This window comes from Pseudoliparis swirei, chromosome 15, assembly GCF_029220125.1.
Source record: "Pseudoliparis swirei isolate HS2019 ecotype Mariana Trench chromosome 15, NWPU_hadal_v1, whole genome shotgun sequence".
Lineage (NCBI taxonomy): Eukaryota > Metazoa > Chordata > Actinopteri > Perciformes > Liparidae > Pseudoliparis > Pseudoliparis swirei.
The window spans coordinates 4745469-4765851 of NC_079402.1; the positions used below are offsets into that span (position 1 = coordinate 4745469).

At 41.7% G+C, this 20383-nt stretch overlaps 1 protein-coding gene across 1 annotated transcript in view; it reads right to left on the reverse strand.

The window, feature by feature from the left end:
• The window catches only part of si:ch211-127i16.2 (probable flavin-containing monoamine oxidase A), a 40824-nt gene that overhangs the window by 19280 nt on the left and 1161 nt on the right, over positions 1-20383 (reverse strand). The window contains exons 3-8 of the mRNA XM_056431789.1: positions 17185-17365; positions 16680-16794; positions 13481-13638; positions 12531-12620; positions 10979-11063; positions 3755-3855 (exon numbers count right to left, since the gene is read on the reverse strand). Coding sequence (XP_056287764.1) covers positions 3755-3855; positions 10979-11063; positions 12531-12620; positions 13481-13638; positions 16680-16794; positions 17185-17365 — 730 coding nt within the window. The remainder of the gene's footprint in view (positions 1-3754; positions 3856-10978; positions 11064-12530; positions 12621-13480; positions 13639-16679; positions 16795-17184; positions 17366-20383) is intronic.

Consider the following 20383-nt stretch of genomic DNA (forward strand, 5'->3'; position numbering starts at 1 on the left):
CCACTTTGTATGATATATATTTTACAGCATGGCTGATATTGGAACATTTTATAATTTGACCTTCAAATGTCAAGACAATTCTATGGTACTTCCTAGGATAGCGGGATACCTTCAAATCTAATAAAAATGTCTCATAAAATAATAAGTATGTGTCTCTTTTGCACATGCTATGTGGCAACCTCGTGTACTAATAAGTGAAAAAGGCTTTTAAACACTACTGAGTGTGTTGAGTGAGAAAGTGACATTACTTATTCATGCATATATAAATTTTGGGACTAACTTACAGTTATTAGTAATATTTGTTTCACTTTTTTTAAATTCTGTGTGTGTGTCCTTGCTTATGCATCTGTTCATTTATTCATCCATGCAGATGTTCTCATTGAGAATGGGCTAATTGTGATTTTTTAATAAGTCAGTAATTTGAGATAAAGATACATACTCATTAAAGATATGTGTTTAACATTCCAGTTGTCTGAGTAGGTCTTCCAATTTAGCACAGACACAAAAATTCAATTCAACTTACAGTTACCAAAACAAGCAAACAAAGTAAATGTATTGACATTGCAATGTGCCGTCACTTTCCTAAGTATTGCTTTAAGAAGAACATTCTTGCATTATAGTTTTACCTGACAATGAAAAAAACATTATTTGGAGTAGCAAAAGCCCTCTAAATCACTTGTTTCTGTCAAATGAATTGTTCAGGGCCAAACCAACGAGCTTTTGTTTTGAATGATCACCAAGCACGAAGTATGATGACATAGCTTCATCCAACTTTGGACCAGGAGACAGTCTAATAAGAAGCAGAGGCACGGCATGCTTATCAAGGTTCTGCAAAGACACGCGTCGCTGTTCTGGTCTCCGCTGCCTCGGTTACCTCAAAGGTCATACTTGCAACATTGATGCACCTCGTTCAGGTCGTCTTTTATTTATGTGTTATACACAAGAAAAAGTTGCTGCCATCTTTACCCTGCCCTGTAAAAGCGTGTGTCAAATTGTCGATGCCTGGTAGAGCCTATAGTCTGACGCTGCCTCCAAAGACTTGGATCCAAAGAGGGGCGAGCTGGTGCTTCTCGGAGTGTCCGAGTAGTGAAGATGAGCTAAGGCAGAAATGCAGACTCAGCAAACTTTTTTTTGCTGAAAAATGAAAACATCGTTGCACAAGTGAGGTGACGAGAATGTTCCAGTGAACTGCTCACTCAGCTCGGCGTTCTGTTTACATTACATCTTATTCTAGCGGGGTGTCTGCTGCCATCTGCGATCAAAGTGACTTCCTGTGGTCAGGGGTTTTAGCATTTTAAAAATTTCTATCAAAGCCCCTCCTCTTTAAAATGTTTCAGGTAAGATGTCCAGTACCAAACTCACTCTTCCTCTACCTTCAGGGGCCATTGCTGGTGGTTCTTGATGTCCTTTTATTGGCAACTGTTTCTATGCCGATGTATAGAACGTAAGCTGCAATAAATCTTGCTCTCTCTCTCTCTATCTATCTATATATATATATATATATATATTAATTAAGGGAATTCTATTCACACTTAAAAATAATTTGCGTAGGGTAAATGTAGTGAATTATATAATAATTAGAGGCTACATTTAACCCCAACTTGGTTGCCTTTTTGTTTTCAACTATGCATAATTACATGTGATAACTAGAATGGGCACTCGGTAGAGCGCATACCTTCGCATATCACAAGATTGGGCATTGAATTATGAACATGTTGGCATTAGTTGCATGCCAATTGGATAGAAATTAACCATGCTATGGTAAAAAGAAGATGTTGACCTTTCCATGACCTTGACTTTGACCTTTGACCCGATTGATCCCAAAATCTAATTAAATGGTCCCCGGATAATAACCAATCATCCCACCAAATTTCATGCGATTCAAGAAGATTTTGACCTTTTCATGACCTTGACCTTTGACCCGATCGATCCCAAAATCTAATCAAATGGTCCCCGGATAATAACCAATCATGCCACCAAATTTCATGCGATTCGGTTTAAAACTTGTTTTGTTAAGCGAGGAACACGCATACAAATAAATAAATAAAATAAATAAAAAATACACGGCGATCAAAACATAACCTTCCGCATTTTCAATGCGAAGGTAATTACGGATCAAAGCAAGGGCAGACTAAGTTCTTTGTTTTTTGATCCCCAGATGCTGTTTTTAGTCTACTTCATGTGTATTCTCTGCATTTGCCTCCATGATTGCTGCGATATTTCAGAGGAATGTTAACACTCATTCACAATGCTATTTTATTGGGAAATTACTGTTCAGTCATTTTAGGCGCCTGCTTTAGACTTCGCCAAATCCATAATTATAGTTAACTTTTGTTAAAATAACTCCAGTCATATATAAGACTACTAACTGAGAAAGAGAGCATTAAATAAACAAACACACCAAGGCACAGATGTAAGAACTAACAACATTATGTTCATTACTGTCGACCAATTTAATCTACTAAAAATGTGCACACACATTTAGTAAATTGGTTGGTATGTTTGTCGAGTGAAAAATGGAAAATATTAAAGAAATAAAATGTCATGCGCTGCACATTATTTTTCACAGTGTTGAAATCTCTAAATAACCTAATTGACTCCTTCCGGCTTTCTATTTCATGAATTAGGTAAAAACATGTGTCCGGATCATTTAATTCAGGGGCCCATTGAACCACATTTGCAAAGTGGCTCCTCTAATTTCAACAAATGTTACTGATAAAAATAATAGAATTATTTGCAAACCCATACATGAGCATTCGAGAGGACTCTTGCATGCATAGAACCTTATGAATGGACAAGGTGTCGAAATCACACCACCTTTCAAACGTACGTTCGACAAAACATGCCAATGCAGGAGCTGGAAGATCAGATAACTTTGCATCCCTGTCCACCGCATGGAGCGGAAGACAAAAAGAACCCAGATGCATAACCCTCAATCGAAAGGAAGTGCTTGGTAACAGAGGAGGTAATTGGTCTAAGTAAAGATCTCCTACGGTCACCACAAAGCACCAAGCAACTGGGGAGCACTGACAAGTCGGTAAGTTCTCATATTCTCTGAGCCGAGGTCAGTGCGAGCATCAAAGCCGTCTTAACTGACAACACTTTCAGACAGGAGTGCTCAAAGGGACCCGTTGGTAGATCCCACTGTCGGGAAGAGGCAGGCATTACCGGGCATGGCCTCCCAAGAACTGTCTCCTGAAGACTGGTCCGTAGCCAAAACCCTCGTGGCGGGAAGACCCAACTGGACAGGACAAGAAGCTCTTGCCGCTTGGATGGCCTGCACTAACCGTGCGTACAGACCAACCCTCCTCAGGAGCCAAGCCTGAAGAGGATAGCCCAAAGTAGACAGCGTGCCTTTTGCCATCGAAAGATGGAGTGGAAACGACACGTCTATGTGTGAGTACAGCCGTGGAACACCATGACCCTTCAAGCAATTCATTGAGACTTAGTTGGGAGGTGGTCTTAAAAAAACTTAAATTGTGTACATGACATAACGGGTAATAGCTAAGCAGATCAGTCAGTGGGCATTTGTGCAGGCATGTCCTGATTGGTCGGCTATGTTTATGCGTACTTGTGATTGGGGTAGAGGATTGCCCATGGAGTCCAGTACAGGGTGAAGCCTGTGTGAGTTAGAACAGCTTTTTATGTTCTGTTAATTAATGATAAACCCTTAGGGCAAGAAAAACATGTACAAGTTGCAATCAACTGTTTCGACGACAAAGAATGACTGACTGATTAATCTTCTATTACTCACCGTCTGGTAGGTAATTATGAATTTTATCATGTGGCCCACAGGCATGTTCTGGGTGAGGAATTCTCTCTGGCTGGGCAGGGCTGGCTGGTAGTGGATCTTTGCTATGGGGAAAACAAAAGTATTACACCATGAATCCCAAAACGATACGCTCTTATTTAAAATTACGTTTAATCCACCGACAATGTTCTCACTTGGCGTACTTTACAATATATAAAACATGTGGGACAAATCGAGACTTTCATTTTCGAGACGGTTAATAAAAAAATAAGTGAAGACAGACGACACACCCTGATCCCTCCATCGACCAGCGTGGTTTTATCTTGAATCATTGACTAGCATTAATGGCCTCGCCGAGAAAATCCCCCATGTTCTAATACAACTCTGGCTGTTGCTATGCTGCAGGGTACTAATCACAGCACTTACATCTGTAAAGAAAAAGCTCCATCTCACTGATGGGGAGCAGTCAAGGAACTCAGTCGGTACTGTTGGAGGAGCACCATGATGAGGCGCCCAGCTAGCCGCTTTCTGAGCACTTCCTGGCAAGTGAAGCGACGTCTGGCCAAAAGCCAGGCTTTTAACGAATGAACCACTGGAAGATGTGAAACATCATTTAGAAACTGTCAAGAGCCTGTCAGCAACCTCAAAATATTGCTCTTAATGCTAAACAAAATTGATGACCCGAAAGCTGTAAAATTGAAAAACATTGACATGATAAGTGGCTCGAAACTAATTTGACATGGTCACTTAGATGTTCAAAGGACATCGCTCCGTCCAAATGACAAAAGACCTGTCGGGTGGCATCATATCCATAACGCGGCTTGTTTTGACACCAAAGACATCGAAGTTGATCGCAGGTAATGCGTTCTGCCTCATTATTTGGTAAATTATTGAGGGTTAAATGAGACATATTCTGGCACCTTCATCTTTAAACGTCGCCGTTCACTCTAACGTGCACTAATCGGCCGTGACACTCTCGCGGAAGTTCAACGGAACTCGGCATCGCAGTTAAAAAGGGGTGACGTGAATACACAGTTTCACTGGGGTGACAGTTTATATAACTCAATGAATAGGTGCACAGTAATTTGACGCTGTGTGCCCAAAAGGTGCTTTGCTGATGAAATAGGAACGGACTACTGCTTGTAAAGACACATCAATGACGAAATAAAGACGATTGTTGTGCATTCTTGTTGGCGGCCGGCAATTTCCAGACTTGGAGGAAGTTTTTACTTTAATTTGAAAGGGGCCACAGCCCATACTGGGGATTTCCTCTCGGACAAATTGCCTCACCTTCAATGTCCAGGGGTTTTATAAGTGCGCCAATATTCAACAAGGAGGCACACATGAGTAAAAATATCCAAAATTCTCAGTAGTACCGCAGGTCTAGACTGAAATATGGATATCATCTCATGTCACCAGCAGGTTTACTACACATGTGGCTTTTAGGGAAATAGACACATATGAATTAGCAAATGTGAGGATGCTAACATGCTAACATACATGGTAAACATTATACCTGCTTAATGTTAGCATGTTGGCATTTTAGCTGCTCGTGTGTGCGAAGGGGCTGCACAATGAATTGAACTTGAATCGGGATTAGGTGTTTCGGCTTCCTACATGCCAATTGCTATATTTACCTTTTTTAAACAGTGTGCCTAACATCCAGCCACCGGGTTATGATCGAGATGTTTTGGCATCAGTTTTCACACCTGTGTAAAACCTCCTCTGAATATTCTGACTGCAGTCCACAGCAGACGAACAATAAATTGGTATTTCACGGGCAAAAAAAAAAAGGAATTCGAGAAGGACCTTATTTTCAGACTTATTGATGCAAAAAAAGTCCTAATTAGCAGGATTATAGGACAGCATGAAATTGACAGCACTGCTCTGTTTTAATTGTGTTGGTGTTAGTGCTCTCTTTTATTTCAATGTGAAAGTGCAATGAAAATATTATTGCACGATTATATTTTTCCCCGAAAATGAATAAATAACCCTGATGAATTATTACTGCTCAAAATAATCGTGGTATTCATTTTAGCCGTAATCATGCCTCTTTTAATTTGTGAAGAGCAACACAAATGTTTTATTCAACTACGACCTATTTATTCACTTTTGTTTTTACACAGCTAGTTTTATTTAGAATCATATGAACAATTTCTGTGACGTCACTCGGTATCCTGAACCATTTGCGTCAAACAATCTCGGCCCTATAATTGTGACCACAATAGACAAATTGTGCAAGTCCAAAAAAGGAGTAGAGCAAGTTTCAGTGACACGATTCTCTGAACTGAAGTACTCTCATTGGACGGCTTTTCACATCAACCTGTCATCTTCAAAAACAGCTGCAGGTTCAAGGACGTCTAATGGCTCCGTGGGGGCAATCTGTGACACTCCTGGTTCGTTGACCCTTTGCACTCTGCACTTTTACGTAAGCCGCATCCCCCTGAGTGGTTTCCATTTCAGTCTTGTCATTGTCCTTCTGTCTGCCTTGTTCTCGCTTTACCCTTTTTAGAATACGTTGACATTTTGAAAGAAAACCTCACTCCAATTTGTGGATGCCCCTACTGGACATCGTTGACCTTGCTTTCTCAATTTCCCGTGTCACTGACCTGTGCGTTTCATCTTCGGCAGCCTACAGCAAAGGGGCTTCAGCATTTCCATTACTCTCTCTCTCTCTCTCACTCTGAACTTCTACCATAGCGCACAGGCACTCTCAGTGTCTTGCACAGTTAGAGGGATGAGCAAAGCAAAAACACGAAAAGCCACTCAAATCAAGACGTGGCATCGAAGGAAAGATGATTCAGAGATGCGGCTTCCAAATAGCAATTTATAAAGAGTGGTGCGAGGAAACTTTAAAAGGTATGAAAATGGCTGGAGCAATCTCGAGCTGAAGTTTAGTTCATATCTGTGGCTTGCTTATTCTGTTAAATTGGATTGTCTCAGAAGCTAATAGAGCAGTGCACAGATTATGATGTAACTGCCTTTTCATGTGAAGTACTTGTGATTGAGTTCATGGGCATGTGATCAGAGAAACGGCTTTCACGGAATTTTTTTGCATGAAAAAAACCAAGACATAAGAACCTCTTCTGCTATAAGTCTGAGCAGGTAAGCATATTGAGGGGCAATAAACACAGATGGATAACAAAGAAAATCAACGTCCTTCATTCAATCTGTGGAGCCATCAGGAATATGCGCCACGATTCACCAACCACTTATTCTAAATGTTCTAGTTGGATTCGTGAAACTGTGGGCCCGTTGCATCACAGATCTTTTGATTGAATTACGTGCGCAGCCCCTTGACACTTATTGAAATTGAAAGCACGGTGGGAGCAGCCGACACCCTCCCCCCATCTATCCAGACAGACGCACACTGCAGTTCCAACAGTTACGTCACATTTTCTGCCGTTGGCCCCCATAAATGAATGTTGGCCAAAAATCATATTCATTAGTTTAGGAATTCATTTAACTGTGGTTTAATATTGGATGGCTTTTAATCTCTTCTGAATAAATGGCCAGCATTTAATTTTGGCCCTGAACTTTATTTTTATTTTTTTTTACTCTCAGTTTCTTAGTAAAAAGGATTGGATACATGAACACACTATTTTAATGCTGTCAGTGAAATATGATTTAACCACACCACAGACGCAGTCCCTCGCAAGCACATCAATTGTGTTTCAGAGTGTACTGTTATTAATTTACCAAAGAGGTTTGTTACATTCTTTTTCATTGCTGCTAATTGAGAAACATGTACTAAATTCTGGAGGTTTTTAACTCTTGATTCGACGATATGTGACGGAGAGAAACTGGGCATGACTTAATGGTCGATCAGTCTATCATAGATCAATATGTCTGTCATAGATATATCCGTCTATCATAGAGCTGTCTGTCTATCATTATCATTTTTTAAATATAAATAGATCCATACGTCTATCAGATCTATCCGCATATCATAGATCTATCCGTCAATCATGGATCCATCCGTCTATCTGAGATCTATCCATCTATCATAGATCTATCTGTCTATCATATATCTATCTGTCTATCATAGACATATCTGTCTATCATAGATTCATCCGTCTATCATAGATCTATCCATCTATCAGATCTATCCGTCTATCATAGATCTATCTGTCTATCATAGATACATCCGTCTATCATAGATATATCCATCTATCTTAGATCTATTCTTCTATCATAGATCCATCCGTCTATCATAGATCATGATGCATTAGAATGAATGAGTTTTTATTGTTGAGAGAGGATTGGATGCCGGTGAAAACCCAAGATGTTACTTTTATTTTGAAGGCAAGAAAATAAGTTTTATCCTGAAGGTACTTCCTGTCCTTGACCGGAAGTATGACGTTTGACCCCGCCATCTTGAAAATAATTAGCTTAGCGAAACAGAACGTCTGCATTGTTTAAATTCGCCAATTGAACTAACCTTTAGGTGTGAACACATTTGCATGTTGACTAATAGCCGTATCTTTTTTCTGGAGGTTAGAGTTCTACTCGGGAGGACAGACACTACCTGGCTCACGAAGTCAGTCACTGGCCTCCTTTCTCATCCCAACTCCACGATCATGAATGTTAATTGACTATCATCTTAGCCATTAAATATTGTTGAACTTTAAATCATTGGGTCATGAATTTTCCTTTGGCCAAGGGACTCGAGATTTGAATTATTCTTTCATTATCTTCCCAATCACTTCAGCTCCCGACTTCAAGTCTAATCCCGACATGAGGCTCCATCGGTTTCATCGACGCTGCCGCGAATTCGGAGACCCTAGAATCCCGGCCTCGCACGGTCACTTGGTGGCAAATCGGACCGGAAATCCACTGCCGACCGATGTTTTCTACGATTTGTAAACAAGCCTCCTGACCGAACCGTGAGTGGCAGATGGAATAGTTTCCTCACGTTGCTCAAAGCCCGCTGTCATTGCAGCCGCTAACTCCTCCGTGAAAAGATAAATGGCGACACCAGATAGGCTGTTTATAGTGCTGCTTGGCTGCCTGTCAAGTTCACTCACCATCAGAGGCGACTCTCCGCCTTTAGTCAGGTACGATAACTTTGTGCAAGTGACGGCAAGAACTTTGGTTTCACCCACTTAACAACAAATATCCTGGTGCGCGCTAAGACAGACACAAATGTGCGGCCAGATGGTTAGCATGCTCGACGAGGAACATCCACACTTGACGAAGAGAGACAGAAAAACACATTGAAACTAAACGTTATTTTCCGTAACTGCGAAGCTGTCTCTGTAACTACCGCTGAATGTTAGGCGGTACGCCTAATTGCGTTATACTCCAACTGCATGCTGTGAAAGCCTAATTAGCATTGTTTTTCATACAATGTAGGCTCCGAATATACGGGAACCTATTTACTTACAAATGAATGCTTCAATCCCATTTTTGGAATTCAACACACAACACATGGATCAAAATTCCCATTTCCAAGCTCATCTTCTTTTTTCTTGCATAGCAATCTCATATGCAGTGAAAACCAAACAGTTCATAAATCATTGAGGTGAGTGAGAGAAGTGGTAACAACAATAAAAAATAAAAAAAAGAGGGGAAAAAAAAGAAACTGACGGAACTCATTATCAAAGATGGATGGATGAATGGGGAGATAAATCCCGGAGAGCCAAGAATAGGACAAACGTGATATATCGGGGGAAAGACCGGCTCATATCCAGTGTGTGAGTGCGTGTCTTTTAATGCCAAGCACCTCTTGGACCCAGGAGAATATTAATCTCTTTGCTCAGTCATCCAGCTACCTCATGAATTGATTTAAAAGCAAGTGACTTCTGAAAGAATTAAGAATGTCAGAAAGATCTTTAACAAAATCTGAGCTCTTATGGACAGCGTGAACAACAACGTCCACCTCAACCGTCTCCACACTCGCTCTCTCCTTCGCTCGCCCACAAACTGGAAGGCTGCTCGGGTTTACCCACTTCCAGAGAGAATTAAAACAAAAACGTGTCCCGCTTCCAGCAGCCATCCTCCGTTTCATTCATCACCGGTTCCTTTCAGGGGCGGGGGAGGTGACGTCTCATTCGCTGGCCTTTTGGAAGTCCCTGTCAATCTTCCCACGCTGATTTAAGTCCAAAGCGTGGCGCTGTGGCATCCGAGCCCGAGCAATCCATAATTCAAACGCCGCTCCCGATCCGGTCTCATTAAGGATCCTGGCTATGGGCCATGGCCATGTGACAGATCCGTGGCCAGTGTAAAGCCTGCAGCTTCAGATTCCGCTTTGGCCCGCCTTCAAAACCCGGTAACAACTTTGGCTCCGCCCTCAGCATCAACCGGCACGACCCCCATCTTAGTATGGGTACATGTCCTGCTTTTAATTATAAAATGAAAGAAATGGATGTTCCCAAAAATGGCAATGTTTCTTAAATTAACTCGGTGATGTCACTGTCTCTGAACTTTTAGTTTCTTTTAACTTGTCTTGTTCTGGGTTGTATCATTTTTAAACTACGTGTTTCATATGTTGCTGCCTGTCTTGGCCAGGTCACCCTTGAAAAAGAGATTTTTAATCTCAATTGGATTCACCTGGTTAAATAAAGGTTTAAATAAACAATTAATGAATAAATTAAAAAAGTGACAAACACCAGCCAGACCTCAAACATTACATCAACGACTATGTTACCCTCCAAAAAAGTGTTAAAATCAGACTCTCCTCGGTGGATTGGATATGTGAGATATGTTTTCCTCAAACTCGCTGTCGCGACGTGGCCAAAGGACTCATTTATAGAGCGACATATTTCCGTAGTGCATGCTGTTAATTAAAAAAGACCTTGCGGTTAGATTTTCAAAATGACACGTTTTGAATTCAGAGTTAATTACAAGTCTCTGGCTCCCGTGAATAATTTACTCCTCGCTCCGTTGCACCGAGGTCGGTTGTGACGTGTTTGTCACTTTTCCACTGCCCACTGCATCCCATTATACGAATGTCGCGTTAGCCCCCCAGTTCAATATTTGGCATTAACTTTTGCTCGAAAAAAAATCCCAAACCAGGCAATCCTTCAGCCCGGAGCCCCGACCTCAGACCGACTCTACTTCTAACCTGACGTGACTGCCACACCCCCCCAGGGCCAACAAATGATTCATGGAAATCAAAGTCTTTATCGGCACCGATGCGCAATTTGACACATTTGGATATTTTGCCTTCTGCATCGGTGAGAATTCAATTTAGCGAGTCGACGGAGGTGGGAGACGCACACTGACCTGCCAAATGAGGGGGGCAGGTGACGATCACAGCTCTGCACAGGAAGGTGGCGGTGGCGGTCGTCACCCGGGCCCACTCGGCATCCTGTCGGGAACACACGGACAAGAAATACAGCTCTCCTTTTTGATGAGCAAGCCACAACAGATGTATTGGTTACGTGACACCGTCGTGTGACGGAGCTCATTAAAGTGTGATCTGCTGACTGATTATGGAAAAGAGTGTTTCAAATATGGTGTGCACAAACTGAATAAAACTCAACTCCCATTACTTTTTATGTCACTTCTTTCCAATAGCCGACCCCATATTTTAAGCATTTAACATGTTGTTAATTGGCTAAATGTTTTATATCTTCAGAGGCAGATTCTGCATTTCTGCGTGCCATTAATGTCGCTGTTTTATAATAACTATATATAAAACGCGAGCCTTGGATAAACTGATTACACGCCATACAATGCCATATCATGATGTCTGATCAGTGAAGGAAAAGTTGCTTTCCAGGATATATTTATACACGAGGCCTCACCAGGTGTTCTATGAATCAAAATGATTTCATTCTATTCGATAGTGTTTGGTGTATTTATAAATGTACATACTGAGAAGAGAAAAAGATATTGTAGCACTTTCCACAAATGATCTAATTGAGATGGCAAGATGTATATGTAATATTTAATGTATATCCCAGGGTTTTGAATCACCTCAGAGCTCTTGTGTGCTTGCTCCCGTGGTGAAGATTAAAACTCACCCACCACACAACATTACTGTGCAACACAGAAAGCCCTCTGAGATTGTAAAACAGCTATATACTTTCGGATGCTGAATATTAGAAAATGCATTAACTGCATTTTTTTTTCTGTGCGTCTTGACCGGCTCCCGAGTAACGTTAGCATTATTAAAAAATATATCATTTTTTTATATGCACCGCATTAAAACCGCAAAGTATTGTCTGGCACAACTGTAAAAACATTTACCCTCTCCAAAGCAGAAACTGAAGTTGTCTCAGCTTTCCATAATTGGATAAGCTTTCCTCAATGTCCCAAGGAAACTCAAATATGTATTTGGTTATTTGTATGTACATGGAATTATTGCCTTTCCTCTGGGTGCTCCAGTTCAGCTAAGGCTAACTGGAAACCCAACATTTTCGTTAGCTATGAAAGTGAATGTGAGTGTGTTTGTCTGGTAATGTGTTCGCCCTGCGATGGACTTAAAATGTCAAGAGTTGTGCACCTGCCTGTCACCAAATGCATATAAAATAGCTTGATCTAGTCCTTGAACCACCGGCTAGCTTAGAGATGGAAGTCATCGAAGTGCTCGTGAACAATGCACTGGATTCATTGTTTTATTATTTAGTGAGTACAATATACAGGGCCCCTAATTACCAATGATTTTCCATGATGGAATAATCTGCCGATATTTCCAGGCAAAGCTCGACACCTAAAGGGCGCGCGGTGCCTTCATGGTCGAACAGCCCGTGCCCGTTCCCCCCCACCGTGGAAGCTGTTATCGCTGCGTTGCGTCTCACCAAACCCAGAGCGAGGTGTTCCTGTACTCTACCTGCCATATGGCCGCCACGGCAGAACCCAGCCGGACGTTCTGCCACCCGACACGTTCTGCCAGACACTGTGAAAGTTGTTGGGTGCCTCCCTGCGGAGAGACAGAAACTACACGTCAAATCCATTGATGGCCCAGAGGTGGGTGGGCAGAGGACTTTAGCCAAATCATTAAACCACAAACTGCTCGTAGCGTCTAAGCCAGCCATGCAGATAATTCGGTTCAGTGAGACTTCTGCAGACATCCCAATGCAATACAGCTTTCTTTTTTTGTGGTGCAATTGGGAAATCAGGCTACTTTTTCAGCAACATCCATTTATTTATTTATTTTTGCAATAAACAGTCAGTGGGAACTATTTTCCTCCAATGGTACAAAATAATAATAAAAAAATAGATCATAGTTTTTAATGCGTGTGAAAAGCTTTTTTTGTAATGGGTGTAATAGTTTTGTGTGAAAAATCCTAAAAATGGGACAAAATAAAAGCATAGCTAGAATGTGAAGCATGAGTGAAGAATACACAGAGTCCTGACTTTAATTTAAATGTTCAATGTATTAGAATAAATAGAATAACTGGCAAAGCTCCTTACACGTGATGCTGCTTTTACTGCATCAGAGGTGCTGCCATGCTCACTGTGCAACTTGTAATAATATAGCTGAAATTGACGAAAATAAGAAAAATCGCTTCAGATGAATATGTGGGCAGAAGATTTGCTAATACACAATGTTATAACTAGAAAAGCATTGTAGCAATTTTTATTTGTATGTCAAAAGTAAAAAATAGCATCTGGGATAAACAAACGCAATGTGTCTGTTTAGACAGGACTTGAACGGCTGTGTTTTCACTGTGTATTAAAAGGAGAGAATAAATCAATTGGAGGTGTTCTGGTTGTTGGAGAAAAAAAAGCATTCAAGTCAACAATATGGATTTCTGTGGAAGGATATAAGCTGTCTACCTTTATCTTGAACTCTTGCGCAGCACCTGGAGTGGATTCCAGCAGTCGCAGTAACCCTCCGGCTGCTGCAGCGTACATGAGGAAGAATAGGAAGGACATCTGCGATGGCTCCACGCCAAACACGGATCTGCTACACAGACCCATCTCCTCTTTTAGATCTGGCAGATGAATGAATACATACTGTAGCTCTCACACATGCAGCAATTATATGCATTCATAGATCATATCAGTGTGCCAAAGTGTGAACCTTTACAGAGCTAACCAGTGCAATTTATCCTGCCATTAGCCACCATTGTACCATTGGTCAGTCAATAAAGCACAACAAAGAGAGCATGTGAGAGGATGGTTGGTTCTGAATTTATCTCCCAAATATCTCGTCAAGCAGTACCCTATGTACTGACTGATGACGTCAGTCAATACATAGGGTACTGCATTTTATGTGGGTTTGGAATAAGAATCTAGTTTCAAGTTTCAAGTTTCAAGTTTTTATTGTCACATCCCCTTTTATACAAGTATAATCGGTTCGTGAAATTCTTATGTGCAAAAAAAACCCAGCAGTAGCAGACTAAAAAAAGAATAAGAATGAGAATAAACTATACAATATCCACACAAAAAAAAGAAGAAAGTATTAACAATATATATATAAAACAATGTAATAGAATATACATCATGGCAATATATATATATAAAACAATGTAATAAAATATACACTTTTTTTGAGACTATATATATATATATATATATATAAACAATGTAATAAAATATACACCATGGCCATAGATATTCACAGAATATGTTCTGGTGTGTAGTGTTAAGGAGGGTCTCACTCCTTGTTCAGCATCCTCATGGCCTGACAGAAGTAGCTCTCCCTCAGTCTGTTGTCTGACACTTGATACTGCGGTATCGCCTGCCTGACCCGGTAAAGGGTGAACAGTTTGTGGCGGGGTGGTTATTGTCTTTCATCATCCGGGCCCGCCCACGCTGCTTCGCTTGTATATGTCCAGGATGGAGGAAGCTCACCTCACACTACTGTACTGTGCCGACCCCACCCTCTGTAGTGCCCCTCCTCTCCAGGCGGGGCAGTGCAGAGGTGGCCATTGAGGCACCTGTCCTGTCAGAACACCGATGGTACTGGTGTAGAATGTTCTGAGGATGTGCGGCCATGTTGAATGAATTTCCTCCCCTACTGAGGAAATACAGGCGTTGTTGGTTTTCACACCACAGTGGTGGTGGTGTGTGTGTGAGGTGTGGTCCCCGAGGAGATGAACGAACACTGCACTGCTGAGACCCTGCACGCCTCTCCGTCTATGGAGATGGGGGTGTGCTCTCCTCTCCGGTGTGCTCTCCACTCCTCTAGGTATATGATTAACAATTTATGCAATAGATATTTTATGCACTGACAAATAAATGATAAAAGCGTGACTCCAAGAATGGTGGAACTAATCCACACTGAAATTCCTTCACAAATATTGAATCATGAAACTGTTTTTGGGTACGGACTTTCAAGATTTCCAGAAGATGAACGCTAATGTCTTTCAATCCACGACAATGTTAACGGCATACTTAATTTATGACTAAATACCAGCAAAAAGTATGACATTGTCATTAGCCTCAGCTGTACATTGTGTTTTATAAGTTAATTCCTAAATCTTTTTGTGTGCATGATCTGCATTTTGAGAGCCTGACACATTCATTTCAGATTATATTGGGCTTTTTATGTGTCCCTACAATCGCTAGTGCTTGGATTTCTACTCAAACGTTATGCTTGCACTCTGATATATTACTGCTTGCACATATTTCCTGCGCTCCATTCTCCTTCTACTCGGGCTGCTTCTCTCTGCTTGTGAAGCATCTTCTCTTAGATTTCTTCTCTGCTCTTACTTTTTCATTTTTTTTTTTTTACAATAACCCTGCCAAATATACATATACCTCAGTTTTATCATTCGATAGGAAATGGATTTATCACTATGTGCAGCTGTCGAAGAACGAGCTGACGTAGATTATTAACTACAACCTTTCCAGTGTACAGCAAAATAGAAAAAGTTAACTTCAGCAATATTATCCGGTGTAGGGGCAATGGTAAACTTTCATTGTATTTCATAAGTTGTAAGGAAACCCAGGGAAGTAGGTGATAAAAAAGCCTCAGAGGGCCAGGTCAAATAATAACTGCCATTGGTCAACACGACACCTGCGCATTATATTGGTCGGAGAATTTTGACATGGTTATTGCGCAACATAACAGAGCAGAGGAGAAATCCGAGAGCAGATGGGAAATCTGAGAGCAGATGTTTCACGAGCACACAGAAGCAGCTCGAGTGTGAGGAGAAGGGCTGACGCTGGAGGGAGTCTGTGCTAGCATCAATATGTCTGCCTGCTAGCGTAACGTTGGAGTGGAAGCTAATCTAAGTGCAAGCGAGGGCAAATTGCAGTGCTAGAACAAGGTTTTCAACAATCAATAAGTCATGCTCTACACATTGAATAACTATGCCGTTGAATAAAGATAAGAAAAAACACATCACAGTGTAGTAGCATGCTAGCAAATACTAGCATGCTACTAGCTACGCTAAGCTAAGATGGTGACCAGCATGTCCGCTGCTACTAAATAAACTACCTGTTTAGGCACACATTACTCAACCATCATTTTACATATCAAATAGTTGTTTGCTTCTGTTTCAATCTTAAATAACCTTAAGGATCAGAGACTTACGTTGGCCCATAACTATTATTCATTTTCATCTTTTTTTCCTACATCACAGCCTCAGAAAGATGGCTGTAGACTCATAATCCTTCCGTAAAAGTAGGATGAAATGTCATTTATTCACATGATCAAGAATAACCAACGTTGGTCAACGATTGAAGAAAATAGAGAGCGCAATGTAGCTGCCGCTAACTCCTAAACATGTCATGATCCGGAGTTTCTGTCTTGTTTGATTGTTTCCTTCTGTGTGATTACTAGCCCCGCCCTCATTGTGTCCACCTGTGTCTCGTTCCCCAGTGTCCAATCACCTCCACCTCCCTGTGTATTTAAACCCTGTTCGGATCATTCCCCAGTGTGGTGTCGCACCGTTTAGTTTGTGTTGTTGTCGTAGTTGTGTGTGTTTCCTCGAAGTAAATAATTAAACATTCATTTGTAAGAGTTGTCTGCATTTGGGTCCTCTCTCTCTCGCTCTGACTACGACATCCCTGACATAAACATTACCTGCAGTCCAAGCATGTTGCGTAATGTACGAGTGCAGGGTCATGCTGTCCAGTTCAACAGCGTTGGGAGTCCTCCAAGGATCCTGGACGCAGACTGTGGCACACAGTCTGTCAATCTGAGTCCAAAGTACAGTTACAACGACGTTCCACGCACACGTTGTGGGTATTTTAGTGTGTGATTAATTATGCTTGTTCATTTTTCACTGTAAAATACCATTAACACAACCATTTATGCTTATTAATGGCCAGCAAGGGCAGGGTATTTTTCAATAAAGCGGTTTATAGAAATGTATTATTATACAAGCTGGCCCCAAAAGAAATACTGTACATCTGCTGATATGCTGTTTATCATCTTATGATTGGTACGCATGCAACAATACATGAATTAAATCATTCCACTAGGAGTTGTGGTTATTTGGCTGATCCATGTGATTTGTAAGCATTTGGGAGGACAGCAATGATTGAACATAAATACAGACTATTGCTGTGTGAGTCTGCTGCCTCACCTTCCACAGGAGCTGGGTGAGGTCCATTAGCACCACTGGGGATAGAGCAGGGATATTGGTGCTGTAGGTGCGAACTTTGCCACCTGGCCCTCCCAAGTGTTGAACCTTCTTGCCAATATTGTATTGCGGGTACGTCTCGAAGCCCAGCTCCTTCATGAGCTCCAAGATGTGTGTTTGGGTGCTGAAAAGGAAAAGAAGCTCCTTTTTTATATATGTTTATTACCTTCGCATTGAAAATGCGGAAGGTAATGTTTTGATTGCCGTGTATTTATTTATTTATTTATTTATTTATTTGTATGCGTGTTATTCGCATAACAAAAAAAGTTGAAACCGAATCGCATGAAATTTGGTGGGATGATTGGTTATTATCCGGGGACCATTTGATTAGACTTTGGGATCGATCGGGTCAAAGGTCAAGGTCATGAAAAGGTCAAAATCTTCTTTTTACCATAGCACGGTCAATTTATATCCAATTGGCATGCAACTAATGCCAAAATGTTCATAATTCAATGCCCAATCTTGTGATATGCGAAGGTATGTGCTCTACCGAGTGCCCGTTCTAGTTACCTTCGCATTGAAAATGCGGAAGGTGATGTTTTGATCGCCGTGTATTTATTTATTTATTTATTTGTATGCGTGTTATTCGCATAACAAAAAAAGTTTTAAACTGAATCGCATGCAATTTGGTGGGATGATTGGTTATTATCCGGGGACCATTTGATTAGATTTTGGGATCGATCGGGTCAAAGGTCAAGGTCAAGTTCATGAAAAGGTAACATATTCTTGAATCGCATGAAATTTGGTGGGATGATTGGTTATAAACCGGGAACCATTTGATTAGATTTTGGGATCAATCGGGTCAAAGGTCAAGGTCAAGGTCATGGATAGGTCAAAATTATTTTTGTACTATAGCACGGTCAATTTTTATCCAATTGGCATGCAATTGGCATGCAATTGGCATGCAATTCTTCTTTGGCTCTCTTCGGAGGCGGTCGCATTTTCTCTCCCTCTCCTCCCCATGACCTTCCCTTCCCTGCTTGGCTTCTCTCGTCATGTCTTGTCTTGTTTTATACTTGAGAGACTCTCTCCTCATCGCTCTTCGAACTAAAAACCATGGACCGATCAACTGATCATCTGATCAACTGGTCTCTCAACGCAATTGACACCGTCTTCTCGAGAAGCTTGGGTTTGGGGGAACCTGCCCGTCCTGCCGGGACGTTGCAGCTGGTTACACGATGGACGTGTCGTGTGCCTAGCAGCCTTTCCGTGGAGGACGTAGATGACATCTACCTATTCGGAACTATGATTACAGGATTTCTGCTGTTTGGATTTGGCGTTGCCCTGGTTTATCGGAAAATTAAGGAAACGGTGACAGCCGTTAAAAGCCCCCTAAGGCTGCCCGACGAAATTGGATCGATTTGAAAAATGGGAGGAAAGTGGTGGAATAGCAGGTGCGCAAATTGGATGTAGCTGCTGGCAGACCAAACAATCCCAATCTTATCTGCTTTCGGCTCCCTCAACCAGAACGGTGCCTTGGCCAAGGCCGTTACTGGAACAACAACTCCCCTGAAGATCGCTGAAGTGAGAACCTCTCTCATTCCCTTCCCCCTATCCACAGACACCTGTGGTTGTTTTCTCCAGGACCTTTCAAGGCTATCTCCATGGCAACGACCATCTTGCGGACTGAGAACTCTGTCTGTTGTGGCCTGGGGGAGGACGACATACCAGAACACGCACACACGAACTTTCAATAATACTGATTGCATTCACTACCCCCCTCCCCCCATCCCACGCCTTCGCCTGCTTTTTACCCCCAGTGGGACCGGACGGGGCTGTGGCTGGCGCTGCTATGTTGGCGCCGGACCGGCTGGCTGCTTGTCGGTGCTGGTTACCTTCTGCCCCCAATGGATGGGCTTAGATCACCCAGTTGTTGGATTACCTCCCCTCCCCCCTTCCTACTCATTGCAAGTCATGTCTAAAATGTATGTGCTTATGTGCTAAGGTGTTTTTTTCCTGCTCCCACACTGTACCCCTCTCGGGGCATAGTCGGGGGGTTGGTGTTTTTTCTCGCCTTCTTCCCTCATGTTATGCTGTAATCTTTCATCCACCCTTTCTTGTAATTTCGATGCTTTTGTACCTGTACTCTGGCAAACGACAAATAAATATATCAATCAATCAATCAAAACTAATGCCAACATTTTCATAATGCAATGCCCAATCTTGTGATATGCGAAGGTATGCGCTCTACCGAGTGCCCGTTCTAGTGTTTACAATGCTTTAGATCAGTTTATTTTGTATAGCCCAGAAGCACAAATTACACATTTGCCTCGGAGGGCTTTCCAATCTGTACGCATACGATATCCTCACATTGGATCAGGAACAACTCCCAAAGTAACAACAACAACAAAAACTTTCACATGGAAGAAAGGGAAGAAACCTTCAGGATAGCAACAGAGGAGGATCCCTCTCCAGAATGGACAGAAGCAATAGATGTGTACAGAATTAACAACAAAAGATTTGAGGATTTACTGCAGGGTCTCAACACTTTCAACTGATGCATCATCAGCAATTCATTTATTTATTCAGTTAAGTGGGCTTGAGAATATAACATTGCTTGAGCTAGTCCTTCAACAACTGGGGTGGGGGGGGACAAAATATGCCAAAGCATGTTGCACATGAGAGATGGAAGCCATCGAAGTGCTCTTGAACAATACACTTCACACATTTTCTATTTGAGTGTGTTGTCGTCCACTACTTAGCAATTCGATGAGAACATGCAAGTTGACATGACTTTAGGTTTGAAGGTCTGAAGAGCAGGAGGACAGAGGTCCACTTGGTTCTGAAAACATTACTCATTACAGAAGCAAGCTTCATAGTATGTTGGGGACTGAAAAGATACAAAACTGGCATGATATTTTCTACATCGCTCACATCCTCTGTGGTGCTTTTTGATCTGGATCTCCGTTACTTGTTACCAGGGCAACAGCTATTTCTCAATGTCACAGAATATTCTATAAATGCTCCCGAAAAGAAAGAAAATGACATACACATGCTGCACATCGATGCATAAATGAAGACGGGTATCAGATAAATAATGACGGTAATAGTTTGGAGACATGCCGCATAGACATTGCAATCAAAGGCCTTGGGACTGCAGTACCAGTCAACAAGCACAACATTGAGCACTGCAACCCAATTC